Below are 26,208 nucleotides of genomic sequence, written 5' to 3' on the forward strand. Positions count from 1 at the left end.
CCTGGTAGGTCGACGAGGGATGGCCTTCAGCTCCTTCTTCACATTCTCTTTTATCTCCTCTATCGACTGAAACCTCCTTCCACGAAGTGGTAACTTCAATTTGGGAACAAGAAGTCGCACGGAGCCTTATCAAGTGAATACATTGCTTGCACATTTCCTTAGTGTTTGGTCAAATAATCCAGCACAATTTGGGCTCTGTGCGATGGCGCGTTATCATCATACAAAATCCAAAAACTGTTTGCCCATATTTCCGGCCGTTTACGACGTACAGCATCTCTCAAACGCTTCAAAACGGATAAATAATATTCTTTATTGACGGTCTGGTCCGATGGAAGGTGCTCGTGGTGCACTACGCCCTGGCAGTCGAAGAAAACAGTCAACATCACCTTCGCGGTAATTTTTGATCATAGGGTAAATAGAAAAAAATAAGAAGCATATATAACTTTTAAAGCGCTTGAATTTATATATTGACATGTACAAGATAAGAAAAAACAAAATAACAACAAATTTAAGACACCCCTTCGTTTGTCGGGACAGCTAGCAAGTGCAACATTCAGAAACAATTAAGTCCATATTATACTCGAACTCCCTTTTAATTTGCTTTAAATCTACACGATCTATGAAGAAATCTGAGTAGATCTTGTAGTGCCAAGGAGCCAAGGTGGTCGCTTCTTAACACATTAGGGACAAAGACCTCTGATTCGAGCGAAGGCAGGACAGACGCACAGGAAGTGGTCCGCCGTCTCATCCTCCTCTTCACAAGCTGGGCAAAGTACACTGTCTGAGATGCCTACCTTTGGCTACCGGTGGCTTCTGTGGATGTCACTTCCGTCGATCGGGGTCTTTTGAAAGACACAGACGCAGAAGGGCCGACAGAGCCGCATGAGGATTTCTCCCGCATAAGCCTTGCCCGCCGCTTTCTTCTTTCCCTCCTTGCCACGCCTTCGATTTCCCGGTTTCTTTGGGAGGTCATACCGCCACCAAAGTAACCTCACAACACAGGTCCTCCGTAACTGGGAAACGTTTTTCAGTCTCTGAAGAAGAAGAGATTACGATAGCAATCCCCGTCTCCTCCAGGATGCGCTCACGAGCATAGAGCTGTAAGACTTGGGTAATGGTTGAGGCCTCCAGAATCCCTGCCCCTGCCGCCGAAGTGGGTGGATTGCCACTTGTGTTGGTTCCACGTGGAGTAATCAATGGTTTGTTTTCCATTACCTTTTGCGGTTTTCCCCTAGCCAGTTTAGTTTGCGGATGGTACTCGGATTCTATGCCCACTTTGAGTCATCACACGAGTGTTGGAACCTATCCCAACTGGAAAGGCCATTATTGTGATGCCTGGGCTTCCCTATTCACCACCTGAGACGCGTCCGATGGGAGATCAGGCAACTCCTCACTGGAACAACAAGTCTAGTCATAAGGGGTCTTGTAATTTTTCAGCCACTATTAGAAACAACTTCCCTTATCATTTGCTTTTTCATACCCGGGGCTTCGAACCTTGACACTACCGAATTGTAACCACTTTGCCCGCCTTATAATATTAAATCTCAGAATTATGTTTTTTACGGAGCCTTGACGCAATGAATTCCATTGTGCATCATTTAATTTGTTGCAAGTGAAGAATATCTGGTTATCAACGCCAATAATTTTTTGTTCTCAAAGTGACCTTTAATCCGTGCCCTTTGTTTTCAGCATGGATGTATTGACGGAAATGCCTACAAACGCATTTCATCAACATTTCTGTTTCTATTTCGATTCATAATTTGACTTTTCTGCACATATTTACTACTAAAATTAGTATACCGCACGTCATATAACAGAAGCGGCTTAACATTTGCATTTTAATTTCTAACAGCATTTCAGGTTTTGCAAAATCTTCACCGTCAAGGCGAAATTTCTATTTGTTGTTGTGGAATTAATTTCTTTTATATGTATATCAACGATTACTGCTGGAAGTTAATGCAAGTAAAAAGCAATCCCAAACGTGAAATGCGGTGCAAAAACCACACAAACATACAAAGTGAGTTTTCTGCTAAAAGCAACCAGACAAATACGTTCGCAATGAAAGTCTGTCAACTCAGAAAATATTGCAAGTCAAAGAAAAAGCTCTTGCATTTTCTGTTGGCTAATTGAAGTTTCTTGTATTATGTGAAATGCGTCAACAAGAATGCCGTTCAGTGCCGCGTGCGAGCAACCTATATTAGAATGGCATGAAATCGCAGCGACACAGTATCGGCTGACTGAGTTTGCACTGAATTGCAGTCAATTGAATTGGTGCATTTTTCCCAATAGCACAGCAGCGTAAATTGTATGTGTGTGTGGTGGAAGCACGTTGCAGGTGCTGTGCTGCGCCGTTGATCAGTGGCTTAGTGGCATAGTTGCTTAGTTGCTCCAGACCGCAAACAGAGCACTGGCTGCCAGGTAACCAAACAACACCAGCACAGCCGTCACACTTGTCGACTTTCCTCTATTGCATTGAACTTTTCACTTGCTGCGATGGTGTTTTTCTAATTTTTCTAATATTATCTATTCTGTGGTGCATCAAATTATGAATTGAATGAATGAATGAGTCAGTTCTACCGCTTCTTATAGATGGTACTGTGCTTTCAGCCTAGTTGTTCATGTGCATTTATCAATGGAATTTCGCCAAACCATTTGCCGGCGACAACAGCCCACCTGTTTGCCTTTGTAAGCAGCAACAACTTTTGCATTTCTCTTTTGCTATCCTCAGGTGTATTGAATTTAGAAATTCCCTCGCCAACGCGTCAACATAAGCATCAACACCAAAAGGGGCATACAGCGCACTTAGCTAGGCAGTCAATGAGTCAGTCAGTCAGCCAACCAACCAGCTATCAGTCATTTATGCTATTAGTCAGTCAAAAAATCTGTTGTTGCAGTAATAGTCGATTTCTCAGTGATTTGTCTGCTATTGTGCCATTCTGTCGGCATTCTGCTCAGTTCAATTGCTTCAGTCCATATCTGATTTCGATTTGTGGATTGCGGGGCAGCAACAAGAAGAAGTCGGAGCAGATTTCATTTGCTTTCAGGCTAAGAAAATTGAAAATTAATCGTTTTTGTACTTCAGTGTTTATGTATTGTGTTGTTGTTGTCGAGAAATGAAGTAAAAGATGAAAATAGTAATGGAAAATAAAAGAGTAGGAGGCAATTGTAGTCAAAAATTGTATTTATTGAGACAAAAAACTTAAGTAGCAAACCTGATATGAAAACTAATCGATTTTGAACAATTTTCTGCTTTTATATTAGGTGTGCAACTAAATTCTCGCTGTTTTTTTGATGAAAATACAAATTTATTCCAATTTAAGCCATCGCTGGCTACTTCTTTTTCCCATCTTTTTGGTAGATCTCGTATACCGTCGCGGTAAAACTGTTCATCTTTTGAGGCTATCCACGGATCAAGCCATTTTTTGATGTGTTCCTATGAATGGAACTGCTGGTCAGCTAGACCATGTGCCATTGATCGGAACAGGTGATAATCGGACGGCGCAATATCTGGAGAATATGGAGGGTGGGGTAGAATTTCTCATTTCAGTGTTTCCAGGTAGGTTTAAAGGATTTTGCAAAGTGAGGCCCAGCGTTGTCATGCTGTAGAACCACTTTTTCATGCCTCTCCGCATATTGCGGCCGCTTCTCGCGCAGTGCTCGACTCAATCGCATCAATTGAAGTCGATACCGGTCCCCATTGATGCAGTGACGGTTACGCTTGGTTTTAACAGTTCACAATAAATAACACCAACTTGGTCCCACCAAATACATAGCATAACCTTTGCAGCGTGAATATACGGCCGAGGCGACCACGTAGAAGCATGACCGGGTAGTCCCCATGACTTTCTTTTCTTTGGATTATTATAATGAATCCCTTTTTCATCACCCGTCACGATGAGATGAAGAAAACCATTCCTTTTTGCCGCTGGAGCAATTATTCCTAGGCAAAAAAACCCCGTTCAACATCCTCTGGTTTTAACTCGTAAGGAACCCAAGTCCCCTGTTTCTGAAGCATTCCCAAAGCATGCAATCGCTTGGAAATGGATTGGCGGGTAGCTCCTAATACTGAAGCAAGCTCTTCTTGCGTTTGACACGGATCCTCATTGAGCAATGTCTCCAATTCAACGTCTTTGAAGGTTTTTGGCCTTCCTTCACGCGGACGGTCGTCAACATTAAAATCACCGTCTTTGAAGCGACGAAACCCATCTCGGCACGTTGTTTCACTTAAAGCAGCATCTTCATAAACTTTTTGAAGCTCTCGATGTGATTCAGCCGCCGTTTTTTTTCGAATGAAAGAGGAAAATCAACACTTCCCGCAAATGACGATTATTCGGTACAAAATCAGACATTTTCACAAAACCAAAATTATATGATACCAAAACAAAATCACTTATGTGTTGAAGCAGTTTGTTTTCCATATGTCCAAGCTTGGTTTATGATGTTTAGGTTTGTTAAAGTCGACTAGCACACACTGCTGACAGCATCTATTGACAAACAGCGGGAACTTAGTTGCGCACCCAACACATTTGCAACAAGCCAGCAAAGAACTATACTGGTTCATTTTAATGCGAATATTTTTTATTGAATTTATACAAAACAAGGTAAGTAATTCAAGTGATATTAATAAATTCTCAATTTAAATATTATACTTATATAATGGCACTAGCAACTTTGGTTGGTTGTTTTGCCGGTTTTGGCGAGCTCCTCCTTTAGTTGCGGTCTTTATATCGTTCATGACAAATGGAGAGCCCGCCAGTTTCACGCCGCCCCCGAACAGCAGATGGTTTTTTGAGGCAGCCTCTTCGCTCGCAGGTTTGCAATCGCTATTAGAAACAACTTCAATCATTTGGAATTCATCCCCGGACCAAACCATTCATGTCACGCACCAACCCATTTGGCTACAGTAGTTTAACTATTGCGGAACTTGATGAAATAGGGCCACATAGAACTTAAGAGATAAGAAGGGAGCTCTTGCTTTATATATAAGAAAAAAGGAACTCTTGGCTCAATCAATTGGTATCGCGTTAGCTGACCCAAAAGTAAAATATTTGTTTGGATTTAGGTAGATATAACTTTGATTTATTTGTTCTGAAATTGTTGATATTCTTCACACTGTACTTCCAACAGTAGTGATTATGCACGATCCTGAACTGCCTCAATTTTTTCGTATCTACAGCCTGGGCCAAAAGTAGCAGGTGATTTTTTAAGAGCTATAGGAAAGTTTTTCAAAAAAACACACGTAAAATTCAGAAAAATGCATGAAATTTTTATTTAAATCGATAGTACAGTCCATTTCATTTAATATTTGAAGATTTTTTCATGCAAATGTTGACCGCGACTGCGCTTCAAATGGTCCACCCACTTAGTCCAATTTTGGCATAGTCTTTAATGTTGTCTTTCAATGCGTTAATTGAAGCAGGCATGTCTGAATAGACATGAGCTTTAACATAGCCCCACAAAAAATAATCTAAAGGCGTTATATCGCACGATCTGGGTGGTCAATTGACAGGTCCCGAACATGAAATAAAATGTTCACCGAACTCGCCTCTCAACAAGTCCATTGTTACGCGTGTTTGTGGCATGTGGCACCGTCTTGCTCAAACATGTCACGCAAGTGAAGCTCTTGCATTTTGGGTAAAAAAAAGTTGGATATCATTTCACGGTAGCGCTCACCATTCACAGGTACGTTACTATTCGCAGCATCTTTGAAGAAGTACGGTCAAATGATACCTCCAGCCCATAAACCGCACTAAACTGTGACCTTTTCTGGATACATTGGTAGTTCTTGCAATTCTTCTGGCTGATCTTCACTCCAAAATCCACAATTCTGCTTATTTAAGTACCCATTGATCCAAAAATGAGCTTCGCCGCCGGACACAATTTTTCGACTTTAAACTTTCTTAACAGAACACGCATTTTTATAACAAAATTCAATGATTTGCAAGCGTTGATCGTTTTTAAGACGTTTCATGGTTAAATTATAGACCAAAGTGAAGATGTTTGTCATTGAAACAGATTTTGAAGAAAATATGCTGGGTAAACAAGTCATCAGTTATTCATCCCAGAGGTTGTGGGTTCGAGTCCCACGTAAAGCACGGTCCTCGCACTTTTCCAAACTTACCTATTTTCCTAGTTTCTAAAACAAACAAAAAAATGCATTTCTCAACCCCAAAAAAATTCACCTCTCCATCTTTACTCCCGCACGAAACGTCAGCGCATTACTTGTATTGTGGCTGCTAAAACAAGCAAAAAAAACAAAAGAAAAAGACACAGGCAAGCAAAATTTAGCGAATTCTTCAACCATCTGTGTGATCCTGCTGCCAGAAAAAATTGGCACACAGATGGCGCTTCAAGCAGTAAGAATGAGTTGTTCCTAAGCAACGAGAGGTGGGCATTCCCCCTATATAGGACTGGTAGCGGCAGGCAAATCACCTACCCTGCCAGAAAGCAAAAACAGATTAACGAAACCAACGCAAATCCGAGTCTTGTTAGCGCCCTATGCTCCTGAGTGGAGCGAACAAGGAAAAATACGAACAAAAGGGGTTAACAAGTAAGCATTTGCGTAGTAAAGTCCTCTCGCGACGAACAAAACCAACCCTTTCTGCAAGGCTCTCCTCATGCCCGTACTAATGTATGGCGCAGAAGCTTGGACGATGATAATATCCGATAAGGTGTCACTTGGGGAATATCGCAAGTGTTCGAACAATAAGCTGTATGAGCTTTACGATGGCATAGACTTTGTGCAGCGAATAAAGATCCAGCGGCTACGTTGGCTGGTTCAAGGCGTCCCAATGGATACGAACGCGCCGAATCTGAAAGTATTCGATGCGGTACCAGTTGGTGGTAGCAGAGGAACATGAAGGTCTCCCCTGCGTTGGAAAGATCAGGTGGAGAAGGACTTGGCTTCATTTGGTGCGTCCAACTGGCGCCGGTTAGCAGGAGAAAGAAACGACTGGCGCGCTTTGTTAAGCTCGGCTAAAATCGCGTAAGCGGTTATTTTGCCAATCAAGAAGAAGAAGAAAGGTAAACAAGATTAGAACAAAACGATGAATAGTCAAGATTTAACATTTTCGTACTACCTTAAAGTTACTTCAAACGAATAATTAAAATAATTTTCTCAAAACAAAATAATATTCTCGAAAAAAACCAGAGTTTAAGCAAAGTACGAAAATCTTGAATTTGCCGCAGTTTCTCACAAATCATCACTCACATATATCCTATACGAGTTATTTACATATTTACTATAATTTTAGTATTTTTCAAATTTTCCCATCACCAAATGCGGCGACCAAATTGCGCATCCCGACCTTGCCGCTTAACCCTTCGTTAAAGGCACAAACCGTTTACCCGCTAACCTGATGACATGGTATTTAAGTTTCACTAGCAAGACGATAGAGTTATTTCTCAATTTAATTACCGATACCTACAAACTGATATTAAAACAAAAAGAAAAATAAAAACAAAAAACAAATCAAGAAAAAGTAGGAAAACAATTTCAAAAGCAACACAAACGCGTTAGGCATGCATACATATACATATATATATATATATACGTATAAAGTATAGATATATATATATACATATAAGCAAAAATAAATATGTTTTAACTAGCGTTAAAAATCATATAAAAAACATATAAAAGTTGAAACGCCATCAGCATTTTTCTGTTTTGTTTCGTTTAGGTGAAATTTATATGTTGAAAAACAATTTTTCGGTGTTGTCATTTTTGCAGTTAGCCGATGATGGCTTGTGCAACAAGAAATAAAACTGATAAAAAATAAACACAACCACAACATGCCACATCAGTTTCTGTATGTGTACATACATACGTACACATGTAAGTATACCTGCCGTGGATCGCCAGCAAAGATAAACGAAATCCCATTGGCAAAAATTGCAGCAACAAAAATTACAATAACAAATTACATGAATAACAGTGAAAAGTGTACAAAAAAATTGAACGCCTAATCCAACAACTACTATGCGGCAAACCGCCACCACAGCCTTCAAGCCAATTACTCATCTCCTGGTTGCTTTCAAGTGAATTATTTGCTGGGTAGAGGCAGCAAAGCTTGTTTCGCTGTGACCAGCAGCGGTTTGCTTCTCTTCTTCGCCGCTGCTGCTGGTTGTTTCTAGACATGAAAATTTCTACATTGTAGCAGTGAGTTGAAAGCCTTGAATCTTTTTTTAAATATGCAACTCGCAAAAAACAGTAAACAAGTAAGGACGTCGTTTTGCATGGCCGCATTTTTATAAGTTTTTCTCTAAAGTGAAATTAACGCCAATTTCCTCAGATTCCAATTCGACATTTTATTATTATCTTAAACAATTTTATTACTTGAGTAGTGGTAAGCTGCTAAAATGAATATGATTAAATAGAAAAGCGTAAATTGCGTCACAAAAGGACGCGCTAGGAGATGCTGGAGTCGAGGTATTTCTAAAAATCGTATTTATGGCACGATCATATTCAGAATATATCTATTACATGTATGATATATACAAGGTGGCCTAAAATTAATCATCCAATTTTTTGCCAAATTAAAAAAAAAAAACGAAACGATTTCAAATGATTGAAATCTTCATTGCGACTTTTATGCGCCCCATCATTCGTCTAGTCTATTTGTATATATACTGCAGTTGTCTATTCTGTTCATGAGTGTGAAATATGTTTGATGTACGACGCCATTTGCAAAAAGTTATAAAATCTTACGCTAGGGTGATTAATTTTGCGCCACATTTTATAATTAGCACTCACACCTTTTGCTCTGGGCTTGGCTGACCTCCTCCTCCTCCTCCTATTTAACTTGTGTGTCTTGATATTTTTCCACAAATGGAGGGACCTACAGTTTCATGTCGCCTCCGAATTGCAGATATTTTTTGTGAGAAACTTTTCGTGGCGGAAATACACTTAGAGATTTGCCATTGCCTGCCGAGAATCCACTTTTTGTAACATTTCGCATTTCTCGCCAACAATAGATTTCGAACCAGGGCTCTAACGAATTCTAGTCACGAGTTAATCCATTTGGGTATGGCGACCGCCAAAAATATGTATTAGGGTGGGCCAAAACTACTAGGGTGGACTAAAATTTTAGAAAATATAAAGAAAAATATGTTTTTTTTATTTCGAAATTGATTAAAATTTAGTGGTGCCTCCAGAGTTTTTATCTTTCGCAGCTATTTTAAATTTTTGTAAATTTGTTATAAAAGCGTTAAAAATATATACGAGTATATATTAGGGGCAACTAAGGGCAACTAAGTTGCCGCTGTTTGTCAATAGAACCAAGCTTAGATATATGGTAAACAAACTGCTCCGACTCATTAGTGATTTTTTTTTTTGGTACTTTTGGTTTTTGTGAAAATGTCTGATTTTATGCCGAATAATCGTCATTTGCGGGAAGTGTTGATTTTCCTCTTTCATTCGAAAAAAACGGCGGCTGAAGCGCATCGAGGGCTTCTCAAAGTTTATGGGGATGCTGCTTTAAGTGAAACAACGTGCCGAGATTGGTTCCATCGCTTCAAAGACGGTGATTTTAATGTTGACGGCCGTCCGCGTGGGAGAAGGCCAAAAACCTTCGAAGACGCTGAATTGGAGGCATTGCTCAATGAGGATCCGTGCGAAACGCAAGAAGAGCTTGCTTCAGTATAAGAAGTTACCCGCCAATCCATTTCCAAGCGATTGCATGCTTTGGGAATGATTCAGAAACAGGAGACTTGGGTTCCTTATGAGTTAAAAACAAGGGATGTTGAACGTCGTTTTTTCGCCTGTAAGCAACTGATCCAGCGGCAAAAGAGGAAATCATCGCATCGTGACGGGTGATGAAAAATGGATTCATTACAGCAATTTAAAGAAAAGGAAGTCATGGGGACTGCCCGGTTATGTTTCCACGTCGTCGGCTCGGCCGAATATTCTATGCTATGTATTTGGTGGGGCCAAGTTGGTGTTATTTATTAAGAACTGTTAAAATCAAGCGAAACCATCACTGGGGATTGGTACCGACTCTCGCAGAGCCGAGCACTGCGAGAGAAACGGCCGCAATACGCGGAGACGCATGAAAAAGTGATTCTACAGTGATTCAAACGCTCGGCCTCACGTTGCCAAACCCGTTAAAACCTACTTGGAAACACTGGAATGGGAAATTCTACCCCATTCACCATATTCTCCAGATATTGCGTCGTTCGATTATCATCTGTTCCAATCGATGGCACATGGTCTAGCTGACCAGCAGCTCCATTCAAAAGAAGACATCAAAAAATGGTAAACTGGGATTCTGGGTGCTTGAAAACTTAAGACAAGCACCTTAGTTTGAACTTATTCAATTTTTATACGCCATATTATTATTATTACCATGTACGAGGTTTGCTATTCACTATGAAGCTCACTAAGATTTCCAGTTCGATGAGAAAAATAGAATTTATTGGTTTGAAATACACTTTATTATTCAGTATAGTATTCCTGAATATCAACACACTTGCTCACACGAGACTCCCATTTATGAATTCCATCCCTGAAGTGAAAATATGGAAAGGCTGCGAAATACGCTTCCACATCTCATTTTATGGCTCCATCATTTGATGAAAAACGCTTTCCTAGCATGCATTTTTTTAGGTCTGGAAACAGATGGAAGTCGTTAGGGCCAAATCTGGCGAGTACAGTGGACGCTAAAAAAATTCGAACTTAAAGTTATGGATTTTTCGATTGAAAAAAGATTTTTTTTCCTTTTGGAAACTGGGTATTTGTTCTTGAACTTTTTCTTTCAGCTGGTTTAAGAGGTCCCCATAATATTCAGAACTTATTGGTTTACCAGTTTGCATCTCAAAAAACTGATGCTAGCACCTTCTTGGCTGAACGAACTCGTTTCGAAGTCGAAGAACCAGGTTCACACCACTCTTTAGTCTCCTGTTTCGATTAAGGATTTTCGTGATAGACCCAAGTCTCATCCATAGTGTGATGAATCCACGCTCAAAATCTACTTTATCTTTTTGAAAAAGCTCTAAATTTTGCTGAGAAAGTCGCATTCGAATGTGTTTTTGTTCCATTTTTAGCGAATGCGGCAGCCATTTGCACACAGCTTTTTGAAACACTGAAACTGAATACTTCAGTTCAATTTGTGCTTGCTCTTCCCAATAAGATGCCTAGGGCTAATAAATCTCTTTCAGTCACTCGACGATTTTCCAATACGATATCAGGTATTTTTCCTACGATTTGTGGTGTTGTTGCTGTTTTTGGTCGCTCTTATCGTTTATCGTCAACAACGCTTCTACGCGCCGTTTAAATTCAGTGACACATCTTTCTGCTGTACTAATTGACAGCGAAAGATTCTTATACACTTTCAACACTCGACCATAAATTTCCTTTGCTTTTAAGCCTTCCGAAAATAAAAATTCAACTGCTATTTTCTTCAATGTAGAAAATACTGTGACACGTCGACACTAAATGGCTTGTAAACAAACAACGAATTGACAAATTGAAATGGAACTTCACATTCGTTCACATGAAGGTGCCTCAACGTAGTTAAAAAATGTTGGCTAGTAGCAACGCCCTCTCTTATAGAACCGCAAAACTTCTTTAACTGCGTAGACTATTTCTGAGTTAACATTGGAAAAATTAACACTTGTGGTTGAAAATGGTTTTATTGGTTTTTAAATATTCTCCATGATGAGCAATACACTTTTGCATTTGTTAAAAACCAGTTTTCGAAGCACATTGTCGAGTCGTGTTTCCAGGGCGTTTTTTGAAAATGTGTCGGATTCACAAAATGATCATGGAAAATCATATTGATACTCGTCACACTAATACCCGGAGATACCTCAACCTGACTGTATATGGTATGACGATCTTGCCCAATAATTTCACACCCAGCATCGATATTTTCTCTTACAACAACAGATTTTGGACTGCCTTCAAAAGAAAATTGATAGTACCAGTTTTTACGGTGCTAAAGGATGATGGTTGCTCGCCGTATAATGGTTTTAGTTGTGCAAAATAATCGCACTAAAAAAATTCATGGTTCAATTCCATTTTCCCGAAATGAATTTTTAAAGCCACTATAAAAAACTTGACTCTTACATCAACGCGTTCTGGGTGTGTTTATGATAAAATATGTCAAACTCTCCGGTGAATGTGTCCTGAATGGCACCTGACAATACTGTAAGTGCTCAAGACCAGTAATATGAATAGCAACCCTCGTATCATCATACTAGTTGAACCTGAAAATAAAAATTAAATATTTATAATATCTCAAAACATGACTTACAGCAAATTGCCAGTCGTTGGTTCACTTTCGCGCACAGCTCCTACTGACTGACTTATTTGTAGTAATTGTAATTATGAAGTAGCAATCAGATATAAGCCGGGGAGCATCCTACAAACAAAGTTGCTCAGTCGGTGGAAAAGTGATGCGACAGTGGCAGTGGCAGTGCGTGGTAGGCAGGCGGTGCTAAGATTAAGCTGCCACATCCAACTTAAACCAGTCAGTAGAAGCGGCTTAACATTCATTTGCGACCTGAAAGTGTGCAGATATTTGCAAAAGCTACATCAATTCATATGTACGTGCATATGTATGGTTTAGCGGCCTGCATTTTTCCTCACTTATCCGCTTTCCTTCAGCGGTACACATACAAGTACATATTTCAAACTTATATAGTTGTATAAATCAGTATTTCGGCGCCTAATTTCTTTTGCACACAATTTGAAATTTGGGTGCGGCAGGTATTTTCTGCCGCCAGCACCTCGTTGAGCGACTGGTGGAAGCTTATTTCGTCGTCCGTAGATAGCGGCGTCTCAAGCAGAAGACAGGTTGGTTGGAGCATCGCACGCAAATTGGTTGATTATGAAAAGAGCAAAGAAGTCACTACTCAGCGTAAAGCAGAAAGCGGCGCACGAACGCGTTTAGCCGCTTTTGATTTTCTGCGCAATGTCTTGCCACAGCACGAGTAAAAGTGGGTAATAAAACTAAAACAAGAACTTTGAAGATATGGACTCATTCAATCACTTGACTGGTGGATGCATTCATTCATTGATTTTTATATACATAAATATAAAAAAATCTGCATTTTAGCAACACATAAATATGCTTTTAGTCACAGCGAAAAGCTGAAAATTCGCATTGAAGGCCGCGATGAGTGTAATTACACTTAGAGTGACACGTAATTTATGTGGCTCTCTAAGCTTCTCAACCCGCTACTTGAAGCTTCGTTATGTTGTAGTTGTAAGTGTTATTTGTGCTTTATTAATTCATTTCATGTTTTTTAATAAAATGTTTTTGGCTTGGCAGTTGTATGCGTTTGTGCTAATTTATACCGACAGGTGAAATTTTTAAATCGCATCAAATACTCTTTTTTCATTTCTGCAAGATTTCCCAGTAATTGTCATGCATGGTAGGCGGCCTAAACACCAAACCGTCAATTAAACCAATCAGCAAAGTGGCTTAGAAAATTTTGAGAGTGTGAAAATCTGCGATTAGTCGGTGGCATTTCATAGTAATTAAATCCGTTAAAAAGGTAATTCAAACTAGAATTTAAAGAATATTGAAAAAACTAAAATCAAAGGAGATGAAATATCACTTGATAACTGTGAATAGGCGTACCATTCATTGCCTTCCTCCATTGAAGATTGTGGATTGCGTTTTTGGTTAGTCTCCAAAACAAACTTGTGAAGTTTTAAGCCTTAAAAAGCCTTTGTTATTTAGTCATAACGACGAAATTATCTCTAACGAGCGACTTATTTTATAAAAGCCTGGTGGCAATTAAAAAACAGATTCTCGATCATAACCTCGACTCGTATCTCAAAATACGCTCTGTTTTGTTCCTGCATAAACTAATATACACACAAAAACCATTGTACCTGTATAAAAACATTAAACAATGCCAGTGCACCCGAACATTGAATCTAATTGTTCCGACTTACACTTACTTGGAATCAGAACGCATGTTCTTTGTCAGTGCCATTAAACTATGGAATTCTATACCAACTACAATAAAGCTTATAAAACAAGCAAGGTGTTTTAAAACTGCAGTTTCTAATTAATACCCCTTTCCTTCTCCCATTCCCACCATCTTTCTCTTCTTCTCACTTACTACTCTAAGTTTTAGTCTATAAGTTTAATAGTTAAAATAGTTTTAAATCTAAGTAGAATTTCTATGTATACCATCCTCGTATTCTAGAATTATAAGAAGATGTACTACCACAAGACTCCGTCTTACTATGTACAAAACAAATCAAATAAATTGAAAATTGAAATTGAAATTGAAATTATAGATTTTAGAGCAGAAAATGGAACATTTTATTAATTTTGTAGTAGAGGCATTTGAGGTTGCGATACTGCGTAGCAAGACGGGATAGCCAAATCTCTGAAAGCAACAAAATCTAACTTTTTCCAAAATTAACGATTCCGGCAGCGAAATGTCGAGCCAAAAGTGCGTAAGCAACAAAAAGTAAATTTTTCACTAGGCGTGTTTTTTTCCAAACCATTGCGCACAATTGAGCTCTTAAGCGAAAATTGCTTTCACTACAACTTTGTAATGATATTTTGTACCGCCTTTAAATTTGAATAGCTTCTTTGAATTTTATTTTCCTTGTTCACTCCTCTCGGGAGAATAGGGCCTCGACAACACTCTTCAATCGTGCACGGTTCTGTGCTGTTCTTTTTGCACCATCCGATGAGATGTTGGCATGGTAAATATTTTGAGTTATAGATTGAAGGGCTCATTTGTTTCTAATTGAGCACCTTTTTGTAGAAATATTTTTTTTTAATTTGAAAATTTTCTTAAGTTCAAAAATAAATAATTGGCGCATACACCCCTTTTGGGTGTTTGACCGAGCTCCTCTCCTCCTATTTGTGTGGCGTGCATCTTGTTGTTGTTCCACCTACAGTTTCAAGCCGATTCCAAACGGCAGATATTTTTTATGAGGAACTGTTTCATGGCAGAAATGCACACGGAGGTTTGTCATTGCCTGCTGAGGGGCGACCACTATTAGAAAAAACTTTTTCTTCATTTTAGTCTTTCACCAAACTTCGAACCTATGTTCTCTCTATGAATTCCGAATGGTACTCAGGCATCAACCCGTTCGGTTACGGCCTTAGCTGCCTCCACAATTTTTCTCCGCACATCTCGATCCATAGCCATACTTCAGTAGTTGGTTGCTCCTATGCTTCTTAGCCCACTTCGCTTTTCACCATAAATGCGTTCATCCAAAACTTTGCGAGGCATTCGGCAAACATGTCTTAGCCATCAGATGTGCTGCGATTTAACAAACCGCACGATATTTTCCCCTTCTAGGAATTCCTCTAGATAGTTATTATATCTGTTGCGATGGAGACCATTTTCTTCTCGTGATGGACCCAGTATTCTTCTTTCCAATATGTTTAATTGTGTAATTGTAGCTGTCACATCTATATGTTGCCACTGGTCAAGTCAGTCCTAGATATTTAATATCCTAGCACTCTCATGGGCATTCTGCGCTCTGACATGGCCACGCTTAGGAGCTGGACTGAGAGTAAGGGACTCGCTATAAATCCCGCAAAAACTGAAATAATTCTCTTCTCAAGGAAACATAGGCTTCCTATAATCTCCCCGCTAGTTTTCAAGGGTGTGGAGATTCCTTTGAGAGAGAATGTCAAGTACTTAGGACTCATATTAGATAGGAAACTCACATGGAAACCTAATATTGAGGAAGGAGTAAAAAAAGGCCAACGTTGCATTATATACTTGCAAAAGAGCAGTCGGTATTAAATGGGGGTTAACACCTCGCGTTACACTTTGGTTATATACTTCGGTAGTTAGACCAATCTTAATATATGGAATACTTGTATGATGGCCATCTGCGCTAAAGGGGAGTTACGCTAAAATCATGAGTAAGGTCCAAAGAACAGTTCTGTTATGCATCTCTGGTGCTTTAAGGACTACCACAAACAAAGCGCTAGAAGTGCTAATCAATTTGCCTGCACTAAATCTCGTAGGTAAAAACTTGGCGGCTACCTCGGCGCTAAGACTCAAAAGTATGGCGCTATGGAAAGAACGGCTGTTTGATCACGCCAGTATTTTGCACACTCTGAACAGTCACAAACAGGAAATAGACTATTCTACTCCTAGACTTACCTTCGACAAGCTATTCAAGACAAGTATACCGTCAAGAAGGGAGTGGCAGACACCAAGGCCATGGAGAAGGGCGGAATTAAATTGTTATACAGATGGGGCCAAGCTAGACAATAAAGTTGGCTATGGAGTATTTTCGAAAGAATTAGGACTGGAACTATCCGTTCTGCGTCTATCAGGCAGAGGTTCTAGCCATAAAAGAAGTGACTACATGCATGCCGTAACAAAAACGACTATAAATATATTCTCGGATAGCCAAGCGGCCATTAAATCAATCAATGAATGCGGCTATACTAAGATCAAAGGTTGCACAGGAATGCCGAGCAGCCCTAAATGATATTAGCGTCGTATTCAAGGTCTTATCCTTATTTGGGTTGCGGGACACAGAGATATTGACGAAACTGTAGAGCTGATGAGCTAGCCAGAAAAGGTACTGCTCTTCAACTGTTCCGTGATAAAAGTACCATTGGAATACCTTTGGCCACGAGTAAATTAATAAAAAAGCATTACCCAAGAGGGCAATAGGCCGTGGGCGCAAATCAACAAGAAAAGGACAAAGGAATTGTACTTAAAAACGAAATTCTGCGGTAATGGTTCCAGAGTCTACTATAGATTGGTACAAGTATGCTAATCTGCCATTCTCTTGGTATAATCGCATATTCCCATAAACATATGTTTTGTAAGACTTCGCAAGGGGTTTTATGGTATCGTTGATCCATTTTTGATGAGCTCGGTAGTTACGCCATCTATGCTAATTTTATCAATTGAGGATGGTTCAACCAAAATTAGTGCTGATTGAATTGTGCTAGACGGAATGCTGTTGCTCTCAATGTCATCGTTCATATTAATTAGAAGGTCATGAAAGTAACTTTTCCATCTTCTGAGAACTTTTGCTTCTTCAGATATAAGGTTGCCCTGCACATCCTTACATGAGGATGTGCGCCTTTTGTCAAGTATATACCTATGAAATGAGACTTTCAGCTATTAGTCCATAGATGTCGCTAGGAGTATTTTTAAACCTTCCCAAATGTTTTGTTTTTTCGTCTATCATCTGTCAACAATACTCAGTTCATTGTTTGTTACGTTTCATACAACAATGCATTTCTGTCGCTCTTAAAAATGTCGAATTTCGTGCCTTCAAACTACGATTTGCGGACATCGTTGATTTTCTGTTATCAATTGAAGAAAAACGCCTCTCAAGCTCATCGAATGCTTATAGAAGCTTATGGGGGCACGCTCTAAGTAGAGCACAGTGCTTCAGGTGGTTTGAAAAATTCCGAAGTGGTGATTTTAGCGTGGAAAACGAGGACCGTGGCCGGCCACCAAAAAAAGTTTGAGGACGCCGAATTGCAAGCATTTTTGGATTAACATGATAGTCAAGCGCAAGAAATGATGGCAAAAAACCATTTCCAAACGTTTGAAAGACATGGGAATGATTTTAAAGGGCGGAAGATGTGTTCCGCATGAACTGACAATGTGACAATGCACCGCCACATCGAACAAGAGCGATCCGGGAATTGGTCGAGACGTACGATTGGGAACAGCTGATGCATGCGGCTTACTCACCAGACTTGGCGCCTTCCGACTATCACTTGTTTGCATCGATGGGTTACGCACTTTCCGAGCAGCGCTTCAATTCTCACGAAGAAGCCAAAAAATGGTTCGATGATTGGTTTGCGGCCAAAGGCGGCCAATTTTTTTGGCGCGGCATCCACACATTGCCTAAGAGATGGGAAAAATGTGTCGCTAGCGATGGCTATTATTTTGAAGATTAAATTTGTAAGCATTTTTTTGTGAATAAACGTTTGAAATTGAAAAAAAAAGTCTCATTTCATAGGTATATCAATCTGATTGGCAATTCTGTTGCTGGAAATTACCGAACTTTACTTATAAATGCTGGAAATGACACGACACTTATTCTCAATTTAGTACTTTCAGCTAGGCTTACCAGTCTCTTAACGTTTTCGCTGGTGTGATTATATAATGAGTGTTTTCTCGCTACCTCTTCTATAAATTCTTCTTTTGCTATTTCGGCGTTGAAATCTCCAGGTATTATTATTATGTTGTGTCTGCTAATATTTTGTACTGTCCTTGACAGTAGATCATAAAATGTATCTTTAATTCTAGCGGCCTTGTCTTCTGTTGATTCATACACCGACAAAATCGTTCGAAGCATCTCATGATTTCATATGCCGTTTTATTCCTAAGAGGGCTAAATTTTGAGGTCTCTAAAAAATTCAAACGTAAACTTCAAAAACTAAGTATGCACTATGCACAAAATTAAAACAGTTACTCAAAAGTGGATGATTAAATTTCTACAATTTTTGAGATACACATTGAACCTTTTGCTCGCCTATTGCTCCGCCTATGTAACTCTCTGCCTTCAACTCTCAACTTTTCCGAGAGTAACCAAATTTAAAATAAGGTATTTTTAAATTATATAATTAATATTAAATCCTTTTTTCAAATACCAAAGGATTGTATGAAAAAATACAGCAAAATAAGCGACAAAAATCTTACAAAATTCAAATATCTTACGAAATTAAATTACTCCTATTGCCAATTATTTTAAGTGCCTATCCACTCGTGTGTATGTAAAGCGCAAAAAAATGACAAGAAATACCACAAATTACCACATAAAAAAAACGCATGGGGAAAATGTGTAATGACTACAAGAAAACAAAACTCATACAGGTGGGCGTACAAGGTAGTTGTATTTGTATTTGCAATTTACCACATGCTGGCAAACACAACATGCACTCCCTCACCACACATACAACGCGTTCCCCTTTGCTCTTGCTATGCTGCTGCTCAAAAATTATCTTAAAACAGCATCAACCAAAAAGTTGTTGATTATCTTGAGCGTTGAGTGGCCACTGACCAAGCGACGACTACTTTTAGTTTCAACAAAAATTCACCGAAAAAAGGCAACGCATAGCAAAACAGCAAATAGAAAAAATTAAGCAAAAATTCCACTTTCAGCTTTCTTCACCACAATACAAGACACGCGAGCGCTTATATGAACCTGCATGCATATGCACCCATGAATGTAGGTGTTCGCCAGTGTATGCCACTTTATGTATATATGTAAAATTTTACTTGTTCAGCTGCACACGGTGAGATCGAACACAATGCTTGAACACATTTTACACAACTCTTTCTTCTCCTTTAGCCATTGCCTTGGAGCACGCGGCGCTCGCTGTACCGCCGCTGGTGTCGATCGACTGACGCGCTCACGCACTGAATAGTCACACTCTTTGCTTCATTGTGGGCCATATTGGCAACCAATAAGCTTGCCTTGCTAACTGGTGGCTGACTGGCTGGTTTGCTTTGTTACCTATTGTTGTTATTGAACAGCGCTAGCGTCAAAGCGGTAAACCACCGAAAAATTTATCGAAATCACCTCAGTTAATCACTTGGCTTGGCACGATTGAGACATGCTTGGCGAGCGCTCGCTTCATACACCGGACACAAGTAGTTGGTCAAACGAAAAGCACGCAAGCGCGGGGTGAATTAAGTGAATTAATGCAAAGTTGTGCGCTGCACCGTAAAAAGACATTAATAAATATACACGCGCGAGTGGCGGTCAGCGTTTGGTGTAGAAGCGGAGAAATACTAGTAAATTTAGTGTATCACATAATTAAATCTCCAATTAAATTTCTTTAAAATTTGTAATTCGATACACGTACAAATTGTTGTTTTTTTCTATTAAAATACAAAGTGGCTACAAGAAAAGTGTTTGCCTTTGTGGTTGTGCGCACGATTAGAAAATTTCGTGCTCGTATTTTGTGCTTACTTGCATTCCGCGTAACTACTGTGTCAAAGTGTACCTTTCTTGTATAATATGTCATGGCTGCTGGCCGCTGTGACAGTGTCACGTCACACCGCAAGCCGTTAAAGCCAATATATTTACAAATGGCACCATTCTACTTATATGTTTTAAAGCGTTACTAAGTTTTTTTAATATCCACATACATACATACATACATATATGAGTTCTTCGTTTATAAATATTTGGGTTATACAAGCCAAACTCGCGTACTCGAACGGTCAATAGAAAAACTAAACACGTTCAAATTATTTATGAAAAATTTTTAGTAACGAGCATAGCTTAAGGCACATAAAGTTGTGTGCTGTTGTTTTCATGTCTACGTTTTATAAGCCTCGATGTGTTCTCCTCCCCACCAACTGTGATTCTTTAATTTTTTTTTGTTTTTTGTTATTGTAAATGCAAATTTTGCCACATATTCTGGCTGCTCATATAAACAAATCAAGTGTTAATACTTAAAACAAATCAACAGATCTACACAAGCCAATAAACAATGTCCACCAATTGGCATTTTTGAAAGCATTTATGTGCCGCGTTATTCTCTTCTGATTCTTGATTGGCGCGTTAGCTAGCCGTATTATTCTACTTATGCATAATTAAGTGTCCCAACGAGTTGTCAAACTTTTTGAGAGTTGGTAACAGGAAATCAATTTAATACAAATCACTTTTATGATAATAATTTATTTTTTTTTTTTACATCTTTGTTTTTTGTGACCTTAGTGGTTAGACAAATCGTTTTCTCATATGAAGTTTGTGTCTTAAGTCTTCTGAATTGTGTGAATACTTTGTGGTTGGGTTAAATCGGTTTCTCATATGAAGTGTGTGTCTTAAGTCTTCCGAATTGTGTGAATACTTTTGAATTTCAACTTAAAACTAATCGAAAACGTGACAGCAAACATGAACGGAAGTCAAAACTATAATCATTTAATGGCAACATAGGCATGTGCAACGACAACCAAATGAAAGAAATCAAATAATTAATAAAAAGTTAATTTAAAGATGCCATTAAAGGTTAATTAAGCAATAAAAGGAGTAAAAAATAATAATTGAATGATAATAAAATATTTGTGGCTGGCTAGCAGACGGATGTATGTGCATACTGGAATTATAGTAATTAAAAAATGATTTAGAAATGTGCATTTTTAGAAATCAATCCATCAATCAAACGAGAAAACTGAATTTAACTGAATACTTAGCTTTACGCCTTTTATAACCTGTCCACCCATTCCTAAACCTCAAAAACTTAACCTTTCCATCTTTACTCCCACAAAAAAAGTCAGCCCATTATTTGCATTGTAGCTGCCAAAACAAAACAAAAAAAAACAAAGAAAAACACACAGTTACACATTGCATCAGTGGCGCCAGCAAGAGGAAGCGGGCGACCGCAGTAATAGCGCAGGCACACCAAATTTAGCGAAGTCCTCAAGCATCTGTGCGATCCTTCTGCCAGAAAAATGTGAGACACAGATGGCGCTCCAAGCCGTAAGAAGGTTTTGCTCCTAAGCAACGCGAGGTGGGCATTCCCACTACTTAGGCCTTTTAAATGGCAAAAATCAAAAACAGATTAACGAAACCAACTGAGTTCCGAGAGAAGTGAACAAGGAAACTAACAAAAAACAAAAAAAAAACAAACACTTATCTAATATTTTTTCATGGGATGCAGAAAAAACGTAAATATTCCGTTCATTACTTATGTTCAGGAACCCGCTAAAACTGTGCAGCGTTGAGCTGTTGCAAAGACTTTTTTTTTGTCGGGACAGACTAGCAAGTCTAGCACTCGGATTCCCTTTTTAATTTTCTTCAAATCTACTCAACCTCCGAAGGAATCTGAGAAGATCTTGTGGTGCCAACAAGCCAAGGTGGTCGCTTCTTAACACATCAGTGCCAAAGACCTCAAGCCTGATTCGAGCGAAGGCGGGGTAGACGCTCAGAAAGTGGTCCGCCATCTCATCCTCCTCTTCACAAGCTGAGTAAAGTGCACTGTGTGAGATACCCACTTTTTCCATGTGCTTTCTCAATAGAAAGTGGCCCGCCATCAGCCCAACCAGCCTCCTACAGTCCCCTCTGCTTAGTGCCAAGAGGAGTTGCGACAGTCGGTCGGACATGGCAGGTAACATCAGTTTTGCCCATCTGCAGCCTCTCTCAGCCTGCCAAGCTGGCTTATGGGTTAGAGTAACCCGTTTGCTAACCGTGGCATTGATGGCTGCAAAAGGGAGTGGCAGAACGAGCTCCGGGGCAAAAAAGTTGGCCCCAGAGCCCAGTCTGGCTAAAGAGTCAGAGATTCCGTTACCCGCGATACCCACGTGTCTCGGGACCCATGTTAGCATCAAGCTATTATGTCTACCGATATAGTTCAGCCTGGATTTACAGGACTCGACTACCCTTGAAGTGGTTGGGGGGCTGTCTAAGGCCATGAGCGCAGCTTGGCTGTCGCTGTAGACACATATAGATCTGCCACTGCAAATACTTTACTTCCATATTTTGCTTTCAATATACCTGCAAAAATGCTGCCCTCTATGTGTCATATACCTTAATTCTTCTTCAGTATTATTTTCTTTCTGAAAACAGGCGGAAGACACTAGGAGCCAAATCTGGTGAATACAGTGGATGTTTCCACAAATCGAAGTTTATTTCATGGATTGTAGCCATTGTCAAAATGCTCTTGAGTCACGTTGCCTAGTTCTGATGAAAAATATTTTTCTTTCTTTCGCAAACTGCGTCTTCTTCACGATTTTTTTCTTTTAGCTGGTGTAAAAGGTTGCAATAATAGTCAGAATTTATTGTTTTACCAGTTTCCAAGTAATCCACAAATCTAATCCCTTTCGCATCTCAAAAAACTGATTCTAACATCTTCTTGGCCGATTTCTGGACACAAACTCGTTTCGGAGCCGATGAACCAGGCTCACAGCACCCCTTAACCTCCCGTTTTGATTAAGGATCATGGTGATAGGCCCAAGTCTCATCCGTAGTGTGATGAATCGACGCACAAAATCCACTTTATCCTTTTAAAAGCGCTCCAAATTTTGCTGAGAAGGTCGCATTCGATTGTTTTTTTGTCTCATTGTTAGCGGATGCGGGACCCATTTGCACACAGCTTTCTGAAACCCAATACTTCAGTCAAAATATTACTGACACTGGCCAGTGAGATGCCTAAGGCCTCTACTCTAATACGATTTCCTGTATTTTTTCTACAATTTCTGGTGTTGTTACTGTTTTTCGACGTCCTTGACGTGGAACGTCTTCAAGGCCAGGAATGAAAATCAGTGTGAAATTTCAATATTTGGAGCTCGCCCTACTTTTGTATGTCATGTTGGTTGATAGCATTTTCTTAAAAATGTACGAATGCTCAAAAGAAAAATTAGTTTATCCAATCATTTTTAATCATTTTTACTTTTACTGCTCCTGCTCTTTTATACACAGAGTGTAAGCACAGAAACAAACTGTTTATTACTAGATTAGTATAATTTGCCTAGACTACTATAATTTGCCGAAAAACTGCATCTAATTTTCACAAAAATCCTTTTCTATTTTCAGCTGCATCCAATTGTATTAAACTGGAAATTCTACTTTCAACCTAACAGTTTGCTGCCACATAAACATAGAAACCCACTAAAATCGTAAGAAAAAAAGAATAAAAATAGTTTAAAGTCCAAACAACAAAATACACTCCTACAACAAACCAATTAACTAACCCAGGGTTAGTAAAAATAAATATTTATTGCTTGCTGAAATTTGACGAAGTCACAAGATTACATTAAATCGCAAAATATGGCACTACGCCTGAGACGTGATGTACAAAAAGCATCGTATTACGTATGGTTTCTGGGCGCCGAAGAGGCGAAGGGTTTGCGCGGTACACGTGTCATCAATTCAGTGCTGCCGTATCTGATTGATCGGTCACGCGGGCAAGAGCCACTCAAAGTGACGCTGCAGGTCTCCCACAAGGGTATCAAAATATTGCAGGTGAGTCGATGGGGCATTAATAATATTAAATACTTTTGTTAATAGAAATTAAATTTGTAATCGAAAACTGAGATCAATTACCAAACACTATTTTTCATTTGCCATAAGTATTAAAATTTATGAATTATAGTGAATTCAGAACAAAAATTTTGTAATGCACTAAATTATTTATTTTATTTTTACGTCTGTGCTTCAGAACGATAATTTCCTCTTTTTAAGGAGATTTACTTAATTGCTTTTTATTGCATAATATTAATGATTACTATTACTTTTGCTTTATAACCAATTTTTTATGAGTAACTCTTAAGTCGGCCCTGCTCTGAGGACCTTTAGCCTTACTTGTATATTACATTATTCATTTATCATTTTTTTATTCGTTTCAATACATTTAATATTTTATTGCGCTCTGCTTTTACTAATCCACACGTGGCCTGGAGCGGCACTAAGGAAAGATTTAGCAATTGTGATTCACATTAATTGAGCAATTACTGCCTCATTTACCATAAGAAACCACTGAGAATAAAAGCTAAAGCTTAGAATATTTTCTGATTATACTGCCACAAAGCAGAGCTTATAAGATCAGAGTAACAAAGTGTAAGAGTTAGTGTTATGGTTTCGTTTCCAATTTCTCATCCCTGCATCTACGGCTTAAGTCATCACAGTGCGGCCCGCCTATCTGTCATATAAACCCATTGGAAATTGCGGTTTGTATATCAACCACTGGACCTATGAGGAGCGTCAAAGAAAGTTTAGGAACTTAAATTTTTTCTCATTTATTATTAGCCAGCTGCTTTACTGACTAATCTGCGTTGCGAAGAGAAACTCGTGCTAGGTTCCAGGTGAACTGCACTGCTCAGTTAATCAGAATCTTTCAACTCCAAATAGACAAAGTGAGCAAAATATATCCTTAAACATAGTAGACAAATACTTTTAAAACTAAGAAAATCAATTAAATGTTTTCAGAATTTTAAAATGGGTTTTCGGAATCCCTAAACAGAAACCTTTCATTTTAATGTGCATCATAGGATAAGGAGACCTCATATTTTTAGTTCGCTAAAGGGGTTAAATTATGGAGCGCACAAAGGTCAAAATAAAGACAGCCATTAATTAAAACCTTTTTTTTTTTAATTATTCCAAAACAAAATTGGATGATTAATTTTTCCACAAATAGTGGGAGAGGTGTCCGCATGAATTTTTTTAGGTCGGGAAACAAATGGAAGTCGTTAGGGGCCAAATCTGAATGGATACTTCAATAATTCGAACTTTATTTCATGAATTTTAGTCATTGTTAAGATGTTTTTGTGACACCGTGCATGGTCCTGATGAAACATAATTTTTTTCTTTTACAAACTAAGTCTTTTTTTGATGAATTTTTTCTTTCAGCTGATTTGATCACCTATTAGAAATTATTATTTTTAAATCATCTGGTGTTTCGAGCTTAGGTACTACCGAATGCTAGTTACGCACTATTTATTTGAATAATATTCCGTTAATATAACCTTCTGTATTAAAAATTCTGAAAAGTATGCACTTCTCATTAATTGTGCGATTCTCAAAATTTTGAAATGCATTATTTCTCAATTCAGAATTTTAACAATTTTTATTTATTTTATTTAATCATTTTTCATATTATTTTCTATCTTTTTCCCTATAATTCTATTTTACTTTATTTCATACTGTTTTACTAATTTTATTTTATTTTATTTTATTTTATTTTATTTTTATTTTTTTAATTTTTTTTTTTTTTTATTTTGTTTTATTTTATTTTATTTTATTTTTTTTTTTTTTTTATTTTTTTTTTTTTTTTTTTTTTTTTTTAAATTTTATTTTATTTTATTTGATTTGAGCTTAATCCATCTCGGCTATTGCCGGATATTACACATCCCGGATAAAATTTTCATGGAGCGTAGTCCAAGTTCTACGCCCATGCGATTACTATTGGTTGGTTGGTGTAAGGGTGACCCCGAATCGGAGTGCCACATAGACCGCAAGTTGGGTCCGTTGTGTTGCCCTAGAGCTCATTATGTTATATGATTTCCCCACCTAACCGAGATTTTATTGTAGATTTTGGTCAAAGATATTAATTCGTTTCGAGAATTTGATGAGAGATTTGATTTTCAGGTCCGAGAGTACTGAAAGATTGTCAATTGTTGGAGAGCCTAGAAGAGCGAGTCGACTTCTGGCTAGACCGGGACAACTGCACAGCAAATGTTTGCTTGATACTTCCTTATCTTCGTCCTCGCAGTATCTGCACAGGTCGTTTTGAGGAACCCCGAGCCGACGTGCGTGAGTGACCAAAAGGCAGTGGCCGGTGATAAGAG

At 38.6% G+C, this 26,208-nt stretch overlaps 1 protein-coding gene across 2 annotated transcripts in view; it reads left to right on the plus strand.

Moving 5' to 3' along the window:
* LOC128857291 (uncharacterized protein DDB_G0284459) overlaps window positions 1-26,208 on the plus strand; it is a 208,655-nt gene that overhangs the window by 166,943 nt on the left and 15,504 nt on the right. For both annotated transcript variants that reach the window (XM_054092988.1, XM_054092989.1), the window contains exon 5: window positions 23,459-23,887. In XM_054092988.1, coding sequence (XP_053948963.1) covers window positions 23,693-23,887 — 195 coding nt within the window. In that variant the 5' untranslated portion in view covers window positions 23,459-23,692. The remainder of the gene's footprint in view (window positions 1-23,458; window positions 23,888-26,208) is intronic.

Source organism: Anastrepha ludens, chromosome 3 (assembly GCF_028408465.1).
Source record: "Anastrepha ludens isolate Willacy chromosome 3, idAnaLude1.1, whole genome shotgun sequence".
NCBI lineage: Eukaryota > Metazoa > Arthropoda > Insecta > Diptera > Tephritidae > Anastrepha > Anastrepha ludens.